The sequence below is a fragment of the Pongo pygmaeus genome, chromosome 6 (assembly GCF_028885625.2).
Source record: "Pongo pygmaeus isolate AG05252 chromosome 6, NHGRI_mPonPyg2-v2.0_pri, whole genome shotgun sequence".
NCBI classification, from domain to species: Eukaryota; Metazoa; Chordata; class Mammalia; order Primates; family Hominidae; genus Pongo; species Pongo pygmaeus.
Window position 1 is genome coordinate 143,673,422 of NC_072379.2, and position 27,368 is coordinate 143,700,789.

At 36.2% G+C, this 27,368-nt stretch overlaps 1 protein-coding gene and 1 pseudogene across 6 annotated transcripts in view; both read right to left on the minus strand.

Moving 5' to 3' along the window:
* Positions 1–27,368, minus strand: part of TPK1 (thiamin pyrophosphokinase 1) — a 380,984-nt gene that overhangs the window by 170,088 nt on the left and 183,528 nt on the right. For all 6 annotated transcript variants that reach the window (XM_054495232.2, XM_054495234.2, XM_054495231.2 and 3 more), the window contains exons 5-6: positions 27,062–27,134; positions 1,021–1,116 (exon numbers count right to left, since the gene is read on the minus strand). In XM_054495232.2, coding sequence (XP_054351207.1) covers positions 1,021–1,116; positions 27,062–27,134 — 169 coding nt within the window. The remainder of the gene's footprint in view (positions 1–1,020; positions 1,117–27,061; positions 27,135–27,368) is intronic.
* On the minus strand, positions 24,300–26,698 carry LOC129040555 (putative elongation factor 1-alpha-like 3; annotated as a pseudogene).

Sequence of the window (27,368 nt, forward strand, 5' to 3'; positions counted from 1 at the left end):
AGCGATGTATCTCCCCAGCTCTATGCCTTAATCCCCCTACATGTGAAGGGTAAAATGTTACTGCAGGTGGCAGATGGAGACAATCAAGGAAGCTAGCGTGAAAACAAAACCTATAAAGTGGAGCCAAGATAAATAAAAGAAAAAGGGCATGAGTTCTGATTGAGCTCTGTCTCAAGACTGCCCTATATCCCTTGGTTATTGAGAGCAGGTTGACATGTGTTTTCTGTTACTTGTACTATCAAAATCGTTCTAATATACAAGGGTGTTTTCCTACTTTTCTTGGTTTAAAATTACACAACTGATCATTCATCTCAGCTTAAAACTTATCGCCCCTCCTAGTGGGGGGAAAAAAAGGTCAATCGTCATTCATTGCTTCAGGTTTAATTTTGTAGCCCTTCATTAAACACAGTCTTAAAAAAACTTTGCATACCATTTCAACAGGTATCAAACAATAAAGTATAAGCTTGTGTACTAACTAATTAATGCAACTAAACATTTGGATGCTAGGTGAAAATCAGTATTGAATACCTTAAAGAGCACATAATGCAAAGCAGTAGACTCTTCTCTGGCTTAAAAAAAGCTGATATTCGTTTAAATAAAAATTTGCAATTATAGCCCAGGGGCCAAATCGTTTTGCCTATATAATATGCAAATAGACACAGTCCAAAAATACATATAGCTCTTCATGGCAACAATCAACTAGAGACAAATAGTAGCTAGTCGCTTTCAGGCAAGAATGAGTTCCCAGTTTTGATTACTTGACACGCGGTCCAGTTCACCCATTTTATTACCATGCCACTGTAAGATGTTTACATTTGTGTCCCCTGGTTTAAGTGCACATGTTAATGTTTGGCAGCTAAGTGCAGATTTATCTGCTATACAGGAGAAAAAAAACCTGACAGCAATTAAAAAAAAAAAAAAACCAGCACAAAAGTAAATATCCATTTCAGCTGAGTGAAAAAACAGACACAAATTTTTTTCACATCCTTGGAATAACCACCAAATACATGCATATATTACCTTTAAGTCTTTTTCTTCTATCTTCTTTTGGAGCATTTTAAGGCACTTAGTAAAGTCAGTGTGGTCTTGATCAGGAGTTGAAATGAGCTCACATCCCTATGTATTAAAGTAAAAGAAAAGGTAAGAATAAGTAGTAATTTCACCTTTATGAACAAGATCAAGAGTTACAAAAGTAAAGATAAGGTATCAATAGACATATCCTATTATGCCTTTACTATTCCCATATCATTAGAATCATTATCATTATCTTTTTTATTTCACATCATGGGATGTTTCAGGAATGGTATTAGAGTGTTACAATAATGGACTGATTATGACAATCGTTTTATTTAAGAAAGTATAGATTATACTACATTAATGGGTCTTTAAAAAATACTGATGTGATGACATTCACGATTAACGTAAGGACTTTGATACATGTATAATAAATTATATTCTCAACTGCCTGAAATTAAAATGAAACTATTTTGATGAAACTTTGAAGTTCTTTAAGCAGAAATGACGAGTTTACATGAATGAAAAAACTAATATGAATATTGAAGTAATAATAAAACTTTACATTTTAAGTAAAACCAAGACAGCTGTCCTATAATATTATTTGATGAAAGCCTCTTTCTCCCTTGTAAGACACAGAACAAGGAGCTATGCCTGTGTAAATATGTCTCCTGGATTATCTTTTGGACATCATGAAATGAATTTATAAGTTCTTTGCCTTCTCTATAAGATAACTTATCCAGTGAAAAACACTGAAATATATTTATAAGTATGAAGCCACAAAAGTGCCAGTTTGTTGGCACTAGTGAACTTGGATGGCTAAAGAGACTATATTTTTGAAATGACACCTTTTCCTCTAATGTCATACAGAGGCAAAGGTACACAAAAGTGAGCACGATGGGACTTCAGACTTCTTAATTCAGGAATAAAACAATTCTTGGACTCTGACAAACAGCTGAGTAAGGGAAAGTTAAATATAATCTAGTATATAAAGTTGCCATTCAAAGAGTTTTCAAGGATACAAAACACCCATACTGCCTCTTAAATTATTCTAAGAACCATCCTCGGTAGATTTAAAGGTTCTTCTTTTACTTCAAGGTCTCTTTAAATGTGTCAAGCTCAACCTGTGCTTCATTCATTTATGACTGTCCTACAATATAGTGACCAATGAAAAAATTAATTTCTCATCATTCAGCAATACATTATGCTCTAAAAGATGTATATGTCATCTTTACAAGATCATCGACATATACTTTCTTGACCCTAAAAGAACATTGACATTTACTGTAATCACCAAGCAAGGACATAAAGAAGTGACCCTTCTCAGGTTAACACTCCTAAAAAGGAAGATAGAAGCATGTGGCAGGGCATACAGGAATATTAGCATGGTTGAACAGAGCAGACTGCCACCAAACCAAAAATCATTACACTGAAAGTTCCTCAAGGGCAGGTTCATTCATTATTGTTTCCAGTGCCAGGCACCAGTTTGTTGCATAGTAAATGTTCAATAAATGTTTAAATAATATTCTTGAGGAAGAAAATGGATTTTTACAAATACACTTATAAAAATGTACACTGGCTAGGGGGTACAATCGTGCAGTATCTTATTGCTAAATATACCATAAATGACAACGAAAGTTGTCTTCCTCTTTTAAATGCTAACAATAGACATACTCACCAAAAAGGAAATAAAATTTAAACGGCAAATAGAAACTACAACATAATGGATGATTAATAGATTACTATCTACCTTCACAGAATCCACACAGAAAGGCATGGGGAAAATGACAGTTAAACAAAACCCAGGAAGTAATCTAGCTAGTAACACCGCAACATTTTGTAGATTAAGAAAATAAAAACAAGAGATCAAAACTGACTTGTTGACAACTGGACAGCTAGTTGATAATTAGCAGCAAAGCCATGACTAGAAATCCTATTTCTTTACTCTCACAAAGTAAAACAAGTTCTGAGATAGCTGATTGAAAAACGTCATATAACATCTCTAGAGTTAGTTTCACAAGAAGGATACCATAAAAGAAAAGCTACTTGAAACATATGAGCAAGGCGGGAATATCTTACTTTACCTCATCATTTACAATAAACACATAGAAATCCTTGGCTCAGGACATGGAGAGAGATTATTAGCACTGAGAAAATCAGACTGAATCTAAACCAAGAATTTCTATTAAACTCGTTGAAGGTGTTTAACTGCTAAACAGCAGCCATTCACAAGTTGAAATGGTTCTAATCTCATTACAGACTGAGAATGAACTCACTAGAAGTGGAAATAGCTCTAATAACAGGGCAGCATCCGACAGTTAGAAAGGAGAACTGAAAAACAAAATCTTAACCAAAGTGCAATAACAGGCCTGTGGCCAACTAAGGATGTGTTCACTGTTTTCTGGGTCTTAGGGTAACATATTAAGATCTAAGAGAGGAGAAACAGAAAGGTAAAGATGAGAAACTACCAAGATCCTGCAAACAAGGAATAATGTAGAAATACTATAAGGTATCAAGCGATACTCACGTACTATATATTTTTATGATTTTTTTATATAGAATAAAGCCCAATTTCCTAGCATCAGAAGCACTGAGGTGCTGTGAAAAATTCCACTGATATGATAAAAAAAAAGACAGCCCTCATACTCACTATCCACGGACTGAGAAGATATTAAAGTCATGAAATTTAGCAAAGTAAGAAAGTATATGACTTTCTAATAAGTAGTTTGTAATATTAGTTTCCTAAAAGAAATGCACAAAACATAGACTTATGATGCCAGTGAGTGGGAATTTTTGTTTCAACTACTTCTTTGATTTTTTTCTGTTACATAAAATATATTGTTTTTAGGATACAATGTATTATGTTATGAACCAACAAGTGGCTCCATTTTTCAGATTATACTTTTGCTTTTTTGGTTTTTTCTTTTTGAGACAGGGTCTTCCCCTGTCCTATAGGATGGAGTGCAATGGCACAATCACAGCTCACTGCAGCCTTGACCTTCTGGACTCAAGCAATCCTCCCACCTCAGCCTCCCAAGTAGCTGGGACTACAGGCATGCACCACCATGCTCGGCTAATTTGTGATGGGGTTTTGCCATGTTACCCAGGCTGGTCTCAAATTCCTGGGCTCAAGCAATCCTATGGCCTTGGCCCCCCAAAGTGCTGGGATTATAGGTGTGAGCCACCACACCTGGCTAATTAGTCTTAAAATATAATTTTTCACATATACATGGAAACAGTATCAAAGACTCACAGGGATAGAAACATAAGAAAAGTCAACTATTGAGTCGACGACATTTTTCGTGGAACTCAAACAAATGATTATGATTTACATGAAAGAATAAGGGATCAAAAAAAAGCAAAAGCAATTTTGCAAAACAACACGGTAGTTGAACTTGCCTTTCCGGATATTCAGATATACAAAGTAATTAACACAACAGGGTACTGGCAAAATGAAACAGTAGAATATTAGCACCACAGAAGCACAGGTATTTGCTTGTGTGATTCGCAGCTGTCTTCTAGGAATTAGAACAGTGACTGGCACAAAGAAAGTGTTCTTTGTGCCATATGGTTGGTAAATAGATATCTGAACAGAATTGGGAAGACAGAAATATATACAGATGCATATTTGAAAACGTACTAGCAAAGTCTTCAAACATTTACCAAAAAAAAAAAAACAGAAAAGAAAATGATTGCAGTAGGTAATATTTTAAACAAGGTGCAAAAATAAATATAAATCTGAAGAGAAAGAACTGACAAATTCAGCTACTTTTAAGACCTTTCTTTCATCAATAAACAATATGCATAAAGTAAAAAAAGAAAGCTTCAAAATGAAAGAAGGTATTTTCCACAAACATAACTAAAAACAAAAGGTTACTATCCAGAATACACAAAGAATTTGTAAAAATCTATAAAGAATAAATAACTGGATGGAAAAATAGGCAAAATATTTTAATAGGCAAGTTAAAGAACAGCAAACCTGAAAAAGCCAATTGTATTAGTCCATTTTCATGCTGCTGATAAAGACATACCCAAGACTGGGCAATTTACGAAAGAAAGAGGTTTAATGGGACTTACAGTTCCATGCGGCTTGGGAGGCCTCATAATCATGGCAGAAGGAAAGGAGGACCAAGCCACTTCCTATGTGGATGGCAGCAGGCAAAGAGAGCTTGTTCAGGAAAACTCCCCTTTTTAAAACCATCAGATTTCATGAGACTTATTCACTATCACGAGAACAGCACAAGAAAGACCTGCCCGCCATGATTTAATTACCTCCCACCAGGTCCCTCCCACAACCCGTGAGAATTCCAAATGAGATTTTGGTGGGGACACAGTCAAACCATATCACCAATACACATGAAAAAGCCAATAGACCTGTAGGATTGCTTGAGCGCAGAAAATTGAGACAAGCCTCGGTAACACAGCAAAAGCCCATCACTACAAAAAAATTAGCCAAACATGGTGGTGCACACTTTGGGAGGCTGAGGTGGGAGAACTGCTTGAGCCCAGGAGGTCGAGGCTGCAGTGAGCCATGAAAGCAAACACACAAAATATTTTAACAGGCAAGTTAAAGACTAGCAAAACAGAAAAAGCCAATACACATGAAAGGATGTCGATTTTCACTAGTAATCAGATAAGCCCAAATAAAAATCACTGATATACATTTGCCATACCTTACATTAACAAAAAAACTTGTGGCGTATTTAAACACTGGGTTATTCTATGACAAAAAGGAATGAACAACAACAAAAATAACAGAAGAATAAATGTATGATACATTCATGAGTTACAGAATCACACAGGCAGTATAACTGCATATATACACACAATGTAAAAACGTGCTTATTACCTTTACATAGGATTTAGTGTTGCTTTTGTTAAAGTATTAAGAAATGTAAGAGAATAAAAATTTTTAGATTTAACCATGAGAAAGGGCCACAGAAGTCTTAAACTGTATAGGTAGCATTTATTAAGTTGGGTTGTGGTTACAAAAGTATTTGGTTTATTATTTTTTATACTTGTACATATCTTACACATTTCTGATATGGCTTGGCTGTGTCCTCATCTTGAATTGTAGTTCCCACAATCCCCATGTATTGTGGGAGGGACCAGGTGGGAAGTTATTGAATCTTGGGAGCAGTTTTAGATTTAACCATGAGAAAGGGCCACAGAAGTCTTAAACTGTATAGGTAGCATTTATTAAGTTGGGTTGTGGTTACAAAAGTATTTGGTTTATTATTTTTTATACTTGTACATATCTTACACATTTCTGATATGGCTTGGCTGTGTCCTCATCTTGAATTGTAGTTCCCACAATCCCCATGTATTGTGGGAGGGACCAGGTGGGAAGTTATTGAATCTTGGGAGCAGTTTCCTCCATTCTCTTCTCATGATACTGAGTGAGTCTCATGAGATCTGATGGTTTTATAAGCATCTGACATTTCCTCTGCTTGCACTTACTCCATCTCGCCTCCCTATGAAGAAAGTTCCTGTTGATCCTTTGCCATCTGCTGTGATTCTAAGTTTCCTGAGGCCTCCCCAGCAACACAAAACTGTGAGTCAATTAAAGCTCTTTCCTCTATAAATTACCCAGTCTTCGGTATTTCTTCATAGCAGCGTGAGAACAGTAATACAGTAAGTACCAGGAGAAGGGTGCTGCTGTAAATATGCCTAAAAATGTAGAAGCAACTTTGGAACTGGGTAACAGGCAGAGGCTGGAACCATCTGGAGGACTGAGAAGACAAGGAATTGTGTGAAAATTTAGAACTTCCTAGAGACTTGGAGGGTTAAGAAGACAGGAAGATGTGGGAAAGTTTAGAACTCCCTAGAGACTTGTTGAATGGCTTTGACCAAAATGCTGATAGTGATATGGACAATGTAGTCCAGGCTGAGGTGGTCTCAGATGGAGATGAGGAACTTCTTGGGAACTGGAGCAAAGGTGACTCTTGCTATGCTTTAGCAAAGAGACTGACGGCATTTTGCCCCTGCCATAGAAATATGTGGAACTTTGAACTTGAGAGAGATGACTTAGGATATCTGGCAGAAGAAATTTCTAAGCGTCAAAGCATTCAAGAGTAAGCAGAGCATAAAAATTTGGAAAATTCACAGCCCGATTATGCAGTAGAAAAGAGAAACCCATTTTCTGGGGGAGAAATTCAAGTGGGCTGCAGAAATTTGCATAAGTAACAAAGAATGGAATGTTAATCCAAAGACAATGGGGAAAATATCTCCAGGGAATGTCAGAGAACTTCACAGCAGCCCCTCCCAACACAGGCCCAGTGGCCTAGGAGGAAAAAAATTGTTTCATGCACTGGGCCCAGGGTGTCCCTGCTCTGTGCAGCCTCGGGATATTATGCCTGTATCCTAGCTGCTTCAGTCCCAGCTGTGGCTAAAAGGGGACACGATAAAGCTCGGGCCATTGCCTCAGAGGGTCCAAGCCCCAAGCCTTGGCAGCTTACACATGGTGTTGGGCCTGAAAGTGCACAGAAGTCAAGAAGTGAGGTTTAGAAACCTCTAACCAAGATTTCAGAAGATGTACAGAAATGCCTGAATGTCCAGGCAGAAGTTTGCTACAGGGGCAGAGCCGTCATTGGAGAACCTCTGCTAGGGCAGTGCAGACGGGAAATGTGGAGTCAGAGCGCACACACAGAGTCCTGACTGGGGCACTGCCTAGTAGAGCCGTGAGAGGAGGGCCACCATTCTCTAGACCCCAGAATGGTAGATCCAGCAACAGCTTGCACTTCCACCTGGAAAAGCTGCAGGCACTCAACGCCAGCCTGTGAAAGCAGCCAAGAGTGAGGCTAGTCTGTACCCTGCAAAGCCACAGGGGTGGAGCTGCCCAAGGCCGTGCAAGCTGACCTCTTGCAACAGCATGACCTGGACATGAGACATGGGGTCAAAGTAGATCATTTTGGAACTTTAAGGTTTAATGACTGCCTTATTGGATTTTAGACTTGCATGGGGCCTGTAGCCCCGTTGTTTTTTGGCCAATTTCTCCCATTTGTAAAATGTGTATATTTACTCACTAGGAAATAACTAACTTGCTTTTGATTTTACGTGTTCATAAGCAGAAGGGACTTGCCTTATCTCAGATTTGGACTTGGACTTTTGAGTTCATGCGGGAATGAGTTAAGACTTTGGGGGGACTCTTGGGAAGGAATGATTGTGTTTTGAAATGTGAGGACATGAGATATGGGAGGGGCCAGGGCCAGCATGATATGGTTTGATTGTGTCACCACCCAAACCACATCTTGAATTGTAATCCCCATAATCCCCACAAGTCGTGGGAAGGTCCTGGTGGGAAGTAATTGAATCATGGTGGCAGTCTCCCCCATGCTGTTCTTGTGATAGTGAATAAGTCTCATAAGATTTGATGGTTCTATAAGCATCTTGCATTTCCCCTGCTTGCATTCACTCCATCATACCACCCTGTTTAGAAGGTGCTTGTTTCTCCTTGGCCTTCTGCCATGATTATAAGTTTCCTGAGTCCTCCCCAGCATTGTGGAACTGTGAGTCAATTAAACCTCTTTCCTTTATACCCAGTCTCAGGTATTCCTTCATATCAGCATGAGAATGGACTAATATAATTTCATATTACTTTTAAAGTCATTTAGTGTTTATTACTAAGGAGTGGGGTCAGTGTTGATTTACTCTGATATCCCCAGTACCTAGAACAATGAATAATACACAGTAAGCACACATTAAACATTTGGTATATGATCAAATTGAGTCCCTTCTTTATCCCTCACACTAAGCTGGTACAAATTTATAGTGACAGGAAATTTCTAACTAGCCCACTGCATATCTCAATAATTCTATTAAAATTCCATAAAATTATTGTATCAAGTATATCTCCCTGTATTGTCTTGTAACTGGTCTTAGTTGTACCTTCTTGAGATCATATAGAAAAGGTCACACATTTCTTTTAAATTAGAAAACTCTGTTTCATTTTCTTATCTCCATTCCATTGATCCTGAGATGTTTAGGATCCAGATTTATACCCAGTAACATATAACTATCCCTCTCAGCTTCAGTAGACACTCACAGAGGCAATAAGCATGTGTTGCCAAGCTGCGTCCACATTTCAGCCCAACACTGACTAGGACAGGTGGGAACAGAGTCCTTAACCAAAACATCAGCAGTCTCTCCAGTGCCAGGCATCTGAATAGCAGTACAAGACAAGGCATATTCTCAACCAAAACCAAACTAAATGAACATATACCAAAAAATAACAGTCTGCAAAAGCAAGATATTTTATTAAGAAAATGCCACAAAGCATTAAGTATTATAAATGTTTTCAAATATAAGAGTGTGATTTTTACAAGAAAATAATTCCTCAAGATGATTTATGTCAAAATGACAAAGAACTTACAATGATTTTCCTGCAGTTTTTAAACAATTCAAATACCTTTGGTTCTAGTTTCATCAACAAAGCTGTTATTCTCAAAGCTGCTACATGTATATGAGAAATAATCATATACAGAGGCAGGGAAAGAAACACTATTTTCTTACATGGTATCCTGTAAGTAATGAAGATTCAGAAAACAGATAAATCACGCTGTGAAACCTATAGTATGAGATGGATTGGAACTCATGAGAAATAATAATTTACTTAGAAAAATGCAATAATAATTATAAATATTTCCTGAAGGTTCTACACTAGATCATTCACATAAAATTTTATATATACACATATATGCAAATCTATATGCTATGAGATATAAAGGTGTTAAATAAATGTAAAATATTATGACTTCAATGATGATAATCACTAAAGACAAATATCAGTTATCTAACATCTGTTGAATCAATGAGCTAATAAGTAAATGAAAAAATATAAAAATTAAAACAAAGGCAAAAATAATTAGGAATGAAAGGCATAGGAAGAACACATTAGTTGCTGACTAAATAGAATCATCTCTCAAAGAAAGAACAAGGGCAAGAGGTGGCTGGGGCTTCTCCACTCCTAGTCTCTCTGACCAGCACCACCACCACCGCACAAGAAAAAGTACACTAAGTGTATGTTGCTATGTACACGCTGTATGTGCTTGCTGTGCAAATACAGTCAAAACAGCTTCCACCTCAAACTCTACTCCCCTCTCCTAGAAATTCGGAACCCTCAAACTGCCAGGAGCACACTCAAATATGCCATATATCCTCAACATAAACTGAACTGAAGATTTCACTTATATGTATTTTATGTATTTATCAACCACACACAAAGAACTGTCATTTTCTACAATTCGATTGTTTACAAAATCTGCACGAACCAGAAAATTTCCAACTCTCCCTAATTTTATACTGCCCCAGCCTCTTATGATTATGTGAAATATGAAGAGGATACAATTCATATCAAAAAGTAGCTGTTGAATTTAAATAAGACATAAATATAAAAGGTCTTCACAACCTCTTTCCTTCATCTAATCTTTGTTAAAATTTCACCGTCTTAATGAGGCACACCCTGATTACTCTACTTAAAACTGTGACTTCACACACTTCCCTCTGCCCAACCCTAGCAAGCTTGATCTTGGCTGTCCCCACTGCCCTTACCCTACTCAGAATTTTCTGTTTTCTCCAAAGGAAATAACACTTTCTAACACATTACATATTATTTATTGTCTCTTTATACCAGGAGGCAGGGCTAATCCTCAGTTTTGTTTTCTGTTTTATCCTGAGTACCTCAAACAGCACACAGTAAGCACTCAGTAAATATTTACTCAATAAATGAATGAATGAATATTTGCTATAATGCAGATGTCTCATGCCATATGTTTGAATAGCAGTACACGTTCTACATATTGTACCTTGGTGAGAAAATACTATTGACAATGACAAAAGGAACATTTTGTTATTTCCTAAAATTATAAAGCTGCAAATATATTAGTCCACTTTCACACTGCTATAAAGAACTGCCTGAGCCTGGATAATTTATAAAAGAAATGGGCGTAATTGACTCACAGTTCAGCACTGTAAGTTCAGGAAACTTACAATCATGGCAGAAGGCAAAGGGGAAACAAGGCACCTTCTCTACACGGGGTGGCAGGAAGGAGAACAAATGGAGGAGGAACTGCCACACACTTATTAAACCATCAGATCTCATGAGAACTCACTATGAGGAGAACATCATGAAGGAAACCACCGCCATGATTCAATTACCTCCAGCTGGTTTCTCCATTGACACGTGCAGATTATAAGGATTATGGGGATTCAATTCAAGATGAGATTTTGGGAGGGAACACAGCCAAACCATATTAGATATAGTCTATGCTTTTCAGCCGGACTGGCACCTCAATCTCTTGGTAGCCTAAATTAATCAATAGAAGACTTTTCCCAATTAAAAATACTTAAACAAGCAGTTTAGTTTAACATTCTTGTAATAGATGAATGCTAATAAAATATTTTGAGGCTAAACTCAAATAGGTGACAGGTGAATACCTGTCATATTCTTTGATTGGCATTTTTCATTCCTCTGTATGTTAAAGCGGGACTACTGGAATTGATCTGTACCCTACCTCACCTCACAAATACACCCAACTGCAAGCCTTTCTGACATCAGTGCTAAAAACATACAGACAAAACATACAGTCCCAGCTAAAATGGAAACTTGCAATAGATTAATCTGTCATGGTAATATGAAGATAGTGTCCTTTTTATTTCTTCCATTTTCTTCAAGTTCTTAGGATGAACACTTCACCAGAACAAGTACAGTAGTTCCCGCTTTTCCATGGTTTTGAGCTCCAGGGTTTCGGTTACCCACAATCAACAGCTGTCCAAAAATAGGTGAGTATAATCCAATCAGATATTTTGAGAGAGAATCACATTTACATAACTTTTATTTGTCTATTCTTATCAATGTTCTATTTTATTACTAGTTATTATTGCTAATCTCTTACTAATTTACAAATTAAACTTTATCAAAGGTATGTATGCATAGGAAAACAGTGTATATAGAGTTCAGTACTATCTGTGGTACCAGGCACCCACTAAGGATCTTGGAACATATCCCCTGTGGAAAAAGGGGACTCCTATATAGTAAAAAAAAGATACTACATCCCCAGCATGCATTCCTCGTCTTTATTAGATACTAGCACCTGACTTTTCTTTGAATATTTATTTACCCTCTCTCAAGTATACAATTAGATACTCAGTCCTGGAGGTATCAGGACTGGTAAAGATGATCAACATAATTTATCCCCTTATCCACTACGAATTGTTTGGAGATGAGCACATGCCACAATTCGGGCCAAAGAGAGCACACGAATTGCTGGGGTGTGTGCATCAACCCTGCAAGAGACTTCTGCTCTTCAGAAGAAAGACATATTGAGATGGCAGCCAGTCTACAACACAAGAGGACAGCCTAGAGCCAGAGATCCACAATGTGGCACCCAAGAATGAAGCTGGCAGTGCGGGTCAAAGAGTTAAGAAACAAGAAACCAGTACCTAGGGGCTGTTTTGGTAGCCCATCAAGCCTCATTGAAGCTGAATTCTCCTCTATCCTTTTCAGTTATGTGAATAAATAATTGTTTTATTTTGTGTGGTTAAAGCTATTTGTTTTCATTGCTTGCAATATAAGCAGTTCTTACCACCAGCCTTCCCACAGATGAAGAAAATATTCATTTATATGGTATGGCTGAAACAGAAGACACCTAACAAATGACTTCTTTTTTCATTTCAATGTTTTATTTATTTATTTAATTTTTTTGAGACGGAGTCTGGGTCTGTCACCCAGGCTGGAGTGCAATGGCGTGATCTTGGCTCACTGCAACCTCTACCTCCCGGGTTCAAGCAATTCTCCTGCCTCGCCTCCCAAGTAGCTGGAACTACAGGCACACGCCACTATGCCCAGCTAGTTTTTGTATTTTTAGTAGAGATGGGGTTTCACCATTTTGGCCAGGATAGTTTCGATCTCTTGACCTCGTGATCCACCTGCCTCGGCCTCCCAAAGTGCTGAGATTACAGGCATGAGCCACCACACTTGGCCCATTTCAGTGTTTTATCTGCATTTAGACATAAAAATTACTACTAGGTGGATTAAATATTTAGGTTCTTGCCTGTCATGCCCAGGTCAGTATCTAGGAATTTAACATCCAAAAATTTAAAGACTATGTACATTGGGAGGCCAAAGGAAGATAAACATTGAAAAGTGTATAGATCTACAGATTGGGAAAGCTGTGGTCCCTAAAGACATGATATGTTGGCATGGCATTAGCAAACTCATTATCAGGTTGGGTAATGAATTTGTGCAAATCAAGTATTGTCATTATAATAGTGTTCTACCTTCTTCAGCCATTTCAGCACAAGATAAGAGTTTATAATGACATATATAATTTTACCATAAAACACAGAGAATTAATACCTTAGCAAGTGTTTTATCCTTGATATTACCTAAAAGATCCTAGGACATAATTGAAAATTAGCCAGAAACAACTGTAAATTAAGTAAAATAGAGACCAAAATTGCAGATTTTATATATAAATACACACGTGTATGTGCACACACATATATCCATCATGGAAAAGACCGAATTTAGGAACAACCTGGTAATACAAAAAAGAAATTGTCTTCCACCTGTAAATTTTCCTTAAACTTTAATTTGACTTAAATATGAAACTAGAGACCTGCCAAAAAGTTTTAATAAATAATACATCATAAAGATATGTTCCATTATACTTGGCTGTAATAACAAAAATAATAAAAATTGAATTGAAAAGATATAATAACAAGCTGAATACCAAGTTCAATAATAACAAACTGAAATAATTCACAATGATAAAGGAAATATCACAAGTTCACATTAAAATGATGAATGCCCTAAGGTCTCCAAAAATAAAATTTGAAAGCAAATATTAAAGGTGCAGAAAGTTACAAATAAGGTAATTTAATCCTAATCGTCAACGTGATCATTCATCAGGTTTGAGGAGACTGAAGAACAGAAAGAGGCAAAAACACTTACTAAAACAGAAGTAGTATTTTACAAAGGGATACTCATGGAACAAATTAAAGTGGTACAACTCAATCTCACACATACACAGGCAAAAATTCTCATCTGGCAAATCTTGTCTATTGTTTGGGGAAAACAGGATCTTCAGGCAGAAAGTGTAAACGCAACACTCCATGCATACAGGGAAACTGACGTCTGCACTCTCAATCACTAGGTTACTATGGACACATATCAATAAGTCAATAGACGGTTAGTGGCTAGACAAATGATGGTTGAATTAAAACCATTTCTCTCCTCATGAAAATAATGGTGTCTACGGCCATATCACCCTGAACGCGCCCGATCTCGTCTGATCTTGGAAAATAATGGTATTTTTCTCATAAATATAAACACATATAAACCAGAAAATGAGTCTCACACAGAGAAGAAACACTTATTTTTTACTCACTATATACTAATGCTGCCTTGAGGAAATTAAATAACTCTTTTCTATTTGGACACAATTAATGCAGATTCTTAAAGTAACAAAAATTAGCATTTCATATGCAATTAAGTAAAGTTTAAAATAAGTTAATGTTAACAAAACTAACATCCAGTAAGGAAAATTGAAATATACACGCACATCGAGGTTAACAAATGCAGCAGTATAAAGTACTACAGAAAAAATTCAGAATATGTTTGAATAAGTTTTAACTTGTTTTTTTAAAAAAAAAAACAAGGAAAAAAACTGGTATTAGGAACTTGGCAAAAAATTAACAATAAGCAGTTTTTGGAACATGCTGTGGAATGATTAGGGTTCACCTCAATTTCCTATACTGCCAACATCTAGAGCCATAGCAAACATAAAATATATGCTTGTAATATATGGTCCTAATCACAATAAAATCACAAATCATCTAAGGGATAGGTTTATGTCAGTGTGGTATATGTATGCATTTTTTAAAAAGAAAGAGGGTCAAACAGTAAGGTTTATGGTGAATATTTATTTTAACCAAATAATTTTGCTATTGGATTAATCTAATACTTTATTAGTATATTAATTACTTTGGTCTATATGAGCATGAAAGTCTACCTTATGAGTATTAACATATTTTATTAGAATAACCAAATAATTTTATCATATAGAATTATCAATCTACCCTATGACTATTAAAATATTAATTGAAACATAAGCTTTAAGCTGTAAGCTCCTTGAAGCTACCCACTGTACTCCTTTGTTTACTACCGTATTCCCAGGACAAGAGCCCAACACAGTGTGTAGCAAGTGGTAAGCACTCAATAACGAATAAAGTCATTTATAAAGGCATAGCAGATGAGATGAATTATCCCTCTAGGCAAGGGATCAGCAAACTTTTCCTATAAAGGACCAGACAGTAATTTTTTCAACTCTGCAGGCCATAGGGCCTGTGTCCAAACTACTCAACTCTACCTGTGTAGCATGAAAGACTCTAAAGCTAATAAATAAATGAATGGAAATGGCTGTGTTCTAATAAAACTGAAATTTAACTTGCTTATAATTTTCATGTGTTATAAAATTTTCATTTGATTTTATTCAACTATTTAAAAATGTAAAAACCATTCTTAGCTTGCCAAAACTACAAAAACAGCTATCAAGCCATATTTGGCCTGCGAGTTATATTACTAGTTTACCAACCAACCCTTGTTCTAGGCCTACAATTAGATATTGTCCATATACAACTAAATGCTGTATATTGTAAGAAATTTAATATGAGGAAAAAGGCTTAGATTGAAAAAAAAAATCTCTCTGAACTTCATAGCTCCATCTGTAATAGAACTAATATAAAAACTAATATAAAAACCAGAATTGCTGTTAAGATTAAATGAGATAATGCATAGTGATGAATACATATCAAATGCTCAGCTCAGAACCTGGGAAGAATCTTTAGAAACAGCAGATGTTACAGGCAGACCACCTCACATCAAAGTTTACTATAGTGAGCAAAATATTAATATTCTCCTAAGAACTTTGTGTCAATATTTGCAAAACTATTTTTAATTTACTGACAACTGAAAGAAATTACTACAAGGCAATGAGTGTCAATAATCAACCTAATTTCAAAAAACCAATGCAAAAGCCATTAGACTGTCATTCTCAATTACTTAATTTACTGTCTGCCAATAATTTAACTAATATAGGTTAATGAGTTTATACATTTTACACACATAAAAGCTATCAGGTTATACTATGCTGACTCCTCTAAAATTCTTTAATGAGAAAGAAAACATATCCTTTGAAAAAAATTGTAATAACATATATTGTAATAACATATTGTAAGAACATATTGTAATAACATTATTTCATGGACTATATCCAGAGAGACTTGGCTTCATAAAACAAGAGGCAAAGAGCTAAGTCTAGTGAAAACATTCCCAAGTTTCCTATTAGCTTATTCATTTTAGGTCGAGTCATCATTTAGTACCCATCCATTTATCCAGGACAGAAAACACTTGTGCAAATTATCCTGGCAAGATGTTATGGGGCTCTGAGACATCTACTGTAACTTTGTGGACTGAGTTTATAAGGTTAGGAACTTATAAGTGCTATTCCCTCCTAGGTATCATGCACATCAATTTTGAAAATTTATTTCCAGTGACTTGCATACAGATCCTTACCTAGTATAATTAAATACAATATATATATAGCTAATAAATTCTAAGATTCTTTTCAATAAACTAAAATTCTCCAACAAAATATAGCCTAATTCTCTGATAAATAAGATAACCTTTAAAGTATCCAATCTTAAAGGATGTGATCTATTGACAACTGTCTCCCTCACTAAATGAGTAACATTAATAAGAACATTTGAGTACATTTAGTATTAGATATGAATCACTTTACATGAATTACATTTCTGAATCCCCATAATAACCTTATAAGGCACGTGTAATTATCACATTTTAAAATATGCAGACTGTAGTTCCCAGAGATTAAATAACTTGCCCAAGGTCACACAACTGATAGGAACACCATGTGGGATCTGACCCTATCATGCTTTGTACTTTGCTTGGTACCCTGCTTAATTAAACTTTTGTTATTTGGGCACGACTAAGCAGAAAAATGCCTTTATAATTTATAGGAACATTTATTTAGTTATTATTCTCTAGTTTTAAATACCTGAACATCCATTAGCTGTTAGGCAGACATGATGACCCCACATGACCATGCTACATCCGAAGACTTAGAAATTTTCATGGTTTTCACAGCCTCCTGAAAATGGGCAATGAATGCTTATCTATCTCTCTCTCCCTTTTTCCTTCTTCTTCATTACATTATCATTATCTTTATTATTATATTTATGACATAAGTTGACTTTTTCTTTTTCTTTTAAACCTACCATTACAATCAACATCTCTGTGTATAAATGTTTGGTTCTGGTTATTTTCTTAGAAATGAATTCTGGAAATAAAATTACTGGGAAAATTATGAGAGCATTTTCAGGTTCCTTGATATTTGATGCCAGAGTGCTTTCTAGGAAAGTTGTAAAAATATGTATTCCTATTAGTAGTATATAAGGATGAACGGTTCATCCTTTTAAAATATAAGTAATTTTAGGAGAGACAATTCATCATGGATTTCTTGCTGTGAATTAATGGAAATGATTTACTTGCTCCTTAATAGCAAACAGAAATCTGTTTCATTATGAGAAAGATGATTTCCATTGGAGGAGAAGGAAAGAGAAAGTTAAGATAATTTTGGAGTGTGCAACACGGATAGGAAGTGGTTCTTTCAGTTGAGGACTGAGTGGCTAATGGACAGTATGAAAAGAAATGGACGTGCTCAGAGGGGAAAATAGTTGTCTATCAATAAAGTAAAGTAAACGAGGTAAGAAGAAATCAAAGACCATCTTTAAAGTTGGCTCTGAAAACATGAAGTATAATTTACTATACCTTCATATTGGCATATTGATATGGATTTTCTTTAGCAAATAAGCAATGATAAAATTTTACTTGGTTTTAACATGTTAGCTTCTTTATTTTCCCCTATTCATTGCTGACATTGCCTTTCTTCTCATCAGTATGCAAGATATACTCTTAAAAATATTTTGGGGGGATATTTTCAAGAGTCTTGGAAGAATTGAATATATTCAAGTTTTAATAATAAGAGTCCATAATCATTCATTAAATGGAATTGACTGGAACTCTGTAATTAAAAACTGCCTGCCAGATTAAGGGCACAGCAGGCATAGAGCAAAATGACAGATACTCCAAACAATCAAAGATACAGATCTAAAATTAGCTCAAACTTGTTCTCAGATTTGCTAAGAAGGGGAATAGTTCCATAAAGTAAACTGAAATCTAAAAGATCTCTGTTTGTGGATACAGGTATGAACATCGTCTTTTTCCCTGCAGAGATATAATCACAAAATAACCAATTCCCACTTTCTTCTTCATTGTATAAAGTGTACTGTGGCAGATTGTTCCTTTTATTTACCAGGCTTCTAGAAACATTTATACTTTTCAAGCTGAAAAGGTTGTTTTTTAAATCATCAAATAACAGCCTTCAAGGAATGATTTCTTCAGCAAGAATGTCTCAGGATTCAACTCTTAAAAACCTAAGTAACAGTATAAAAACTGTAAGTATATTGCCTAGTATAATCTAGTATTCTCTTTCTGGTATCTAGATGGTGTATAAAGGAAAAGAAGAAATGCAATTTAACCTTGTAGCAATTCTCCATTCTTTCCCAAACTTAAAGAGACATTCTAATCTAGCATAATCTTCATTGTCCTATGTGTTGTAAAATAACCTTTTCTTTCAACAAGGCATTGAACGAAAGCTATAGTGTTTCAAACAAGAAAGTCATCGCTTCTGTTAACGGAAGTCGAACGTCTTTTTAGAACAGCACAGGGTTTTAAATGATGGCTTTCTTCCTAAAACCAGAGCCAGACTTCTGGGTGAAAGAGGGTACAGGGAAAACTTAGCATAGCAGGCTTGAGACTGCTGTCTTTAAAATGGCCTGCTTGCAAGATTGGCTTTTGGCTGACATCAGGAAACCTGAATGGTAAATAGTTTCTACACTGATAGAAAACTTTCTTTCTTTGAGAAAGAGTCTTACTCTGTCTCCCAGCCTGGAGTACAGTGACACAATCTTGGCTCACTGCAACCTCTGTCTCCAGGGTCCAAGCGATTCTCGTGCCTCAGCCTCCTGATTAGCTGGGATCACAGGTGTGTGACACCACGCCAGGCCAATTTTTTGTATTTTTAGTAGGGTAAAGAGTAAATGTTCCGGGGTGAAATACATTTCAGAAATATTAAGGTAAAATTAGATTTTTGGCAGACTTACTTAAAATGATACATGCACAGTGGGTTTCCAAAAGGGGCATACAGAATGTGGCAAATTTCACAAAATCATTTGATCACAGAAATCTTTTTTATATGAAGCAAAGCAGGACCAGTGCTTTTCTGTTTTAGTTCTAAAAGAGGGATCAGATACCTGCTTCATATAAACTTCAATCTGAACCTACTAATGACTGGGGATACCAGGATGAATGGCCGCAGACTTCAGCTTCCAGAAGTTCACATGTTAACAGGGAAAAGGAGTAAAATGATGATGGAATTGTTTATCTCAAACTCAGCAAGCAAGTATAAACAAGGGACTAACCACCACCTCCAGGTGGGGAACTGTGAAGGGATGAATGCATAAATTACAGTGCATATAAAAATATCTGGCATATTTTAAGCACTAAAAATACTTGGTTGTTATTACTTTTTAGATTGTCATAGTCGGTTGGTTTATGCGAAGGAAGAATCCCATGAGTCAGACGAAGGAGGGAAGAGAGAGTCACAGAGGCCCTGGAGAACACAGAGTGTAACATCAGATGAATGAGGAGAGGCAGGCAGGTGCCCCTGGAGGTCCTGTGTGTCTCACCGGGAGCTCTTTAATGTAAAGGGCAAAGTCTCACCCTTTCTAAAAGCCTTCAGTATGTTAAACAAATTCAAACAAAACAAGCTTCAAAAAACATCGATGGCAATAAAGTCAATTTGAAAGGACTATGATTGAGGCAAGCATAAGAATTAAGGTATATTCAAGAGATAGTTTCACATAATGTTCCCCTGGCAGTCTTATCATTCCCTTGGTGAGATGCTAATAAGGGTTAGACAGCCAGTCTAAGGAATATAAAGTGAAGAACCTGTCACTCAGTTGTCAAGGGAAACTGCCTGTCTATAATTCCTTTAGCAAAGCCTTTATATCTTAGCATATGTTAATTAGACTTCATGCTTAAGCCTAAAAATTTATTACACTCCAGGCTTTGTTTCATTTTGTTTATATTTTTTAAAGAAATATATCAAAAAATGGAGTTGAGCTTTATATATTTTGTATAGTTTCCTCTGTTTGGCATAATAGTCAAACTTACTAACTGTTCACAATTTCTAACAGTCCAGTTTGTCATTTTCTCTAATTAATTTTTCATCTAAAAGTCATTGGCATGTGGCTAAGAAGAACTGAAAAAGAGACGTAGCTAAGAGTAGAAAATAATAAGATTCATGAGATTAGGTAGATCAATGCAGATGTTTTTAACTGGAGATTCTGTGAAATGTAAATAGAATCAAACCTGAGGCTTTATCAAATTCAAAAGGATATCCTAAGCAATTCTGATTATGAATTACATCTACATTCATAAATTATGCACTTACCAAGATCAAGTGTTTGAAATATTTTTAAAAAGCAATGTTACTGAGAAAAAATAAAATATTAAAAAGGTCTTAAGCAAACAATTTTAGGAAGTAAAATAAAACACTACCAGCTTATATTAAAATAGTGCTTTAGTATTCCCAGAGAACTCTACATGTATGCCATTATTAGATCATTAGTATAAGCACATGAGAAAGTCAGGAATATGACACCATGATTTAGTTTCACGTGTGGTAGTAAGACTTTCAAATATGTAAATTAACAACACAAATGTAATTTGCACTTAATTCAAGAAAACAATCACTTTACTACCTATAAAAGCCTAAAAACTAAAATGCACACTGCTAACAGCCAAGATTAAGTATTAGTTATTTGATATCCACACTTGAATGTACCCTTCACCCAATAACCTGCCCTCCCCACTATTTGAGAATCAGTGTCTCCATCTTTAAATTGGAATTAAAATATAAGCATTTTCTGTTTATCATCAGTAGTCCATTTATGAAAAATCAGACGTTCTATTCAAATGCCAACCAGGTGACAATTTCCAAAGTTATATTTAAACCCAAATCCCCAATTCCCTAAAATGTAACTGAAACACATTTATACAGGTAATAGCCATTATGATGAAATGTAAAATGATGAGACATTTTCTGCTACTGCAACTAACATTTATAGCATTTTATATTTATAAAAGGGAGCATTGGTTTTTAAAGATTAGATACACTACCCCTGCCCATCGAGAGCACTCTTCAAAAATTTGGGTATGGCCATGCAAGTATTCAATGACAATGGGAAAATACTATAAAAAATATTGGTTTTATAAGATATATTCTTCAATAATTCATGCAAGTTGCTTTAAAAAACCCTTATCTTTCCCAAGAGGGAAAAAGATACGATGAAACACAGGAGACAAAAATCTGCCTGTTTCTTTCTCCATTCCTCCAGGTTATAGTGCTAGAATTATCAGGGATCTGGAATTATCTTATTATCTCTGTAATAGAAAATCTGTGGTTCAGCATCGACTCACCCTTTCTGCTAGCCTCATTCACCATATATACTGGGGTTCAATATTTCCGTTAACCAAGCTTGTCTTCATAAACACAGTTACAATGAGTCTTTGGGCACCTTGTTGCAATATTCTTGATGCTATGTTCTTCTAAGACTTGGAAGGATTAACAGAGAAGATAAAATCAGAACTTGGACCTACAGTCCTATTCCGGACTTATGCTAGGGTTGTTTTCATCATACCATCTAGAACATGGCCTTGTGTTGATAGCAACACTTTCTGGAATGGGAAAATACTCATAGGTAACACAAAGAAAGACATACTAAAAATTTGCCTATACCCTTGCTAATTTCATATTACCAAATCACTCTGATTCTTCAGTGTTCTATCTTGGATCAATCCAATATCTTATAAGTAGCTTTTGTTAATAGGTAATTTAAGAATTTATCAGTTTATAAGGTTTTGGTCTTTCCTGGTCTGGTCCAACTATTGCACCTTTACCCTTGCTGCCTCAAAATCAAAGGTTTAGAGGGACATACCGGAAACATAATGTAAAGTATTTGATTATGTCGTTGACATTATGTCACAGTGACAGTGATAGTGGCATTCATTCCCAGGGATGCTACATATCCAGCACAAGGAACAACTGTCTTACCCCATAGGCCAAAGGCGTTACCTGTTGAGAAGCAGTAGCAGTGACACAGTCCCAGTTCTAACAACATTCTTTTTATAGAAAACATGGACATTGATCCTAAAGCTGTCTCTCACTAGTTCTACCATTCTGTTGAAGTCGCTTAGCTTTCTGGGCCTCAGTTCCCTCATCAAAAAATTGGGATAAAGAATATTGTTTAATTTCTTCTATTTTAAATTACAGTAGGCCCTTCATATCCACAGGGGATTGGCTACAGGACCCTAGAGAACATCAAAGTCTGAGGATGCTTAAGTCCCTTAGTAGGCCCTGCATATCCCAAGGTTCCCCATACACTGTTGGATGAATCCTTGGATACCAAGGGTTGACTGTATTTCATATTTTTGTTATATTTATATATTTTAACTCATATCCTATAAACCTACATTTATAGCAATCCCTTGATATTCTGTAATTTTTAAGGCATTAGCTAAATCCTTCAAGTAGTTCCTTAACCCCCTAAATATTAAGGAAACAATTTTAAAACCCCCTTTCCTAAATCCATTGAAGACCCAACAGAATACAATAATGAAAGAATATCAGGAGTTTGATAAGATAGCACAGTTTCTTCTAAAGTTCTCAGAAAATTATGGTGGTAGGCATAATAGATAGACTGAAGTAGGTGATTTTTAGCTTTGAATCAAAGAAGCACTGACTGACCCAGAGAAATGAAAAATAAAATATCAAGAGGAAAATCAGTAAGAGATATTCCTCATTCTGAGTTAATAGGAGTGAACCAGGCAGAGACGAACTAAGACAAATAGGCAAAAGGGAAAGCACCAAGATGTTACAGCTACCTGAAAACGAGGACTTTATAAACTAAGGACTGTACACCAGTTGCCAGGCTCAACACTTTGTATCAAGAAATGTTGGCTACACAATCCACTTGTTGATTTTAACAAAGTTTTGGTATTTTAAATTTCTTCACTTTACTAGATCCCCAGTTTCACCTTCATTGCAAACTCAGACCAGGTGGGGAGGGGGTGTATTTGAAAATGAAGATAACCGCCTTTCAATTGTGAAAGAGCAGCGTAAAGGCTGTTTAAGTTGGAGATAATGGCTTATATGAATTGTGTGTAATGTTGCATTAACTTGTTGTAATTGTCATGGTTATTAAAACTACAGCGAAACACTCACCATGTGCTCTACAGGACACATTAACTATATAAAAGACATCATCTGTGCGCTCTAGGAACTTAGCCTAAAAGTTCAAAGCAGCGAGTTTGATACTCGTTGATACATGAAGAAAGTGGATTATACTGTATCAACCTAGAACTATGCAGTAAAAGAATTAGAAGATTCAACTAAATCTTACTTTAAAAACTAAACCTCAACAAATATAATTTAGTTTTTAAGGTTAAAATAAAGTGAAGAAGGAAATATAAGAGAAATTCATCAAGAAGCATTAACTCAAATTTTTCCTCTATCCTTGACCCTCATTTTACTGCCTATAGATATAGAAAGGCTGGCTTCCCCTATTTTCTTATCTTGGATAGCTGTGATCAGGCTGGCACTTCTGACTTTGGCAAGCCAGCAGCATTAAAGAAGGGGGAGAGGAGTCACACCTGACCAGGATCTTCAACTTGTTTTTGAGTCTGCTTGTCCCTGCCTCTCTCGCTGTTTCTTCTGCTCCTGAAAATATGATTAATATCTATGCATTTGTAAAACTCTGCATTGTAAGCAAGGCTGTGGCTTTTCCATCCCAATGAGGTTGAGGCATGGAGTTAACGAGAAGTGAGACTGTGGGGAATGAATAGGAACATGCCAATGTTAAAGTAATTGAGCATGAATATCAAACACTGACTTGGGAACAGTCTTCATTTGCTGAGGGAAAGTCTGATCAGCTGGTGGGCAGATGGGATGTGCAGAGACCTGCATTCACTGCCAGCCCCAAAATTTCCATATCATAACAGGCTATACCTTATAAGCATAGCACCTTTGTGTTTCCACCTAGAATCATGTTTCCTTTTTCCTCTTTCTTTTCATTTTCCTACCTTTTTCTCTTCCCTCCTTCCTGAGAAAGGTTCCTTCTCTTCTTTATGAATTTATCTCATCTTCCCCCAAGCCTCATGAAGAATTTAAAGTTTTGTGATTTCAATACCTGATGTTTCTTTTTAAAACAATGTGTACTTTGCTAACGCCAGTTTAGAATTAAACACAGATGATGGTGTTGTGGTTAGAAGAATTACCAATGCTATAATTTTTATTTGAAAAACTCTTCATTGTCTTCCAAGACCACTGAGACCTTGAATTATTGGTTACTTTAATACACTCCCACGTGACTTACATCATTCCCAATTAGATTATTTATATGTTCTTAAGTGGCAAGGATCTTTGTAAAATGTGCCCAATATTGAGAAAATTAACACCTTTTCAAAAGATGTAGGTTATTATCAATCTCAAGTTGTAGGGAATAGTTTTATTCAAAACAGAGTAATAATAATTTCAAGAAAACAAAATGTTAAAGAAAATTTTCTAATGTTAGTCCTAAATTCTTATGAATACACAATTATGCATTTTTACAAAAATTCATTTACAAAGATGATTTTAGCAGAGTTTACAAAGCAAAAAAAATGCACACCTGAAATGTACATTAATTGGGAATTGGTTAAGTGAAATAAGGTACATTCATTAAATGAAGTTAAAATGATCCACGAGAAATATATAATAATTAATGAGGATATAGGCAACAATTGTGTGTTATTAAATGAGCATATATAAATTATAAGCTCTTTTTAAATATATATGTTTAAAGGATTAATTTTTACATAATGGTGATAAAATTTCCCCAAGATTGTGTTCCAACTTGTCATTTTGTAAGTTTCCATTTTTTTTTCCTCATTTAACTTTTTTAATGGGTCTCAAAATTCTGTGACAAATTTTTGGTCAAGTTGTTTCCATTAAAAAGTACTGATTTTAAAAACTAATAACTTAAAACTGCCACAGGCAAAAAAGAAAATCAAGGTGGTCCACAAAACATTCTTCTTTCCTTCTGAAAATTTTACGATGCATTGTTATCATTAACCAGTCTTTTACTACTAAACTTAAATGGCCAATTGAAACAAACAGTTCTGAGACCGTTCTTCCATTACTGATTAAGAGCAGGGTGGCAGGTATTAGGGATAATATTCATTTAGCCTTCTGAGCTTTCTGGGGAGACTTGGTGACCTTGCCAGCTCCAGCAGCCTTCTTGTCTACTGCTTTGATGACACTCACAACAACTGTCTGTCTCACAGCACAAACAGCAAAGTGACCCAGAGGTGGACAGTCTGAGAAGCTCTCAACACACATGGGCTTGCCAGGAAAAATATCAACGATGTTAGCATCACTAGACTTCAAGAATTTAGGGCCATCTCCTAGCTTTTCACCAGAATGGCGATCAATCTTTTCCTTCAGCTCAGCAAACTTGCATGCAACATGAGCCATGTAGCAATCCAGTACAGGGGCATAGCCAGCACTGATTAGGCCTGGATGGTTCTGGATAATCACCTGAGCAATGAAGCCAGCTGCTTCTATTGGTGGGTCATTTTTGCTGTCACCAGCAATGTTGCCATGATGAACATCCTTGAGAGACACATTCTTGACACTGAAGCCCACACTGTCCCCAGGAAGAACTTCACTCAAAGCTTCATGGTGCATTTTGACAGACTTTACTTCAGTTGTAACGGTGCCTGGAGCAAAGGTGACCACCATACCAGGTTTGAGAACGCCAGTCTCCACTCGGCCAACAGAAACAGTACCAATACCACCAATTTTGTAGACATCCTGGAGGAGCAGGTGAAGGAGCCTGTCTGTTGGACGAGTTGGTGGTAGGATGCAATCTAGAACCTCAAGCAGCGTGCTTCCCCTGGCATTGCCATCCTTACCAGTGACTTTCCATCCCTTGAACCAACGCATGTTAGCACTTGGCTCCACCATGTTGTCACCATTCCAACTAGAAATTGGCACAAATGCTATTGTGTCAGGGTTGTAGCCAATTTTCTTAATGTAAGTGCTGACTTCCTTAACGATTTCCTTATATGTCTTCTGGCTGTAGGGTGGCTCAGTGGAATCCATTTTGTTAATACCAACAATTAGTTGTTTCACACCCAGTGTGTAAGCCAGAAGGGCATGCTCTCGGGTCTGCCCATTCTGGGAAATAACAGCTTCAAATTCACCAACACCAGCAGCAACAATCAGGACAGACAGCACAGTCAGCCTGTGATGTCCCTGTAATCATGTTTTTGATGAAGTCTCTGTGTCCTGCGACATCAATGATAGTCATGTAGTATTTGCTGGTCTCAAATTTCCACAAGGAGATATCAATGGTGATATGACGTTCACGCTCAGCTTTCAGTTTATCCAAGACCCAGGCACAACTTGAACGAGTCCTTTCCCATCTCAGCAGCCTCCTTCTCAAATTTTTCAATTGTTCTTTTGTCAATGCCAATGCATTTGTAGATCAGATGGCCAGTAGTGGTGGACTTGCCTGAATCTATGTGTCCAATGACGATAATGTTGACTTGAGTCTTTTCCTTTCCCGTTTTGGCTTTTAGGGGTAGCTTTCATGACACCTGTGTTCTGGCGGCAAACCCGTTGTGAAAAAGTGTAAGTTTCCATTTTAAATGTAGTTATGATTGCTAAAATAAAAAAACTATAAGAAGTAACCAACCAATGAGTTTATCAGTCTCTTCCTACACACCATGACAATTGGAAACAACATAGAAAAAGCAACCATATGAGAAAGATCTTGAACAAAAAAAGTGTTTATAATTTACCTTAGTAGCGTAGTATTCTCTGACTTCAGGCCTAATAGAATCAAAGTCTCCATTGATGAATTCAGGCAAAAAGCTGAAAGAAACAGTAAGTCAAGTAAGTCAATGAGTTATTTCTATTTATTTTTGAAACTTTAAAACTGTGGCCAAGTGCAGTGTCTTACAACTGTAATCCCAACACTGAGAGGTTGAAGCAGGAGGACTGCTTGAGGCCAGGAGTTCAAGACCAGCCTGGGCAACATGGCAAGACCCTTTCTCTACAAAACAATTAAAAAATTAGCTGGGCATGATGGTGCACACCTGTAGTCTC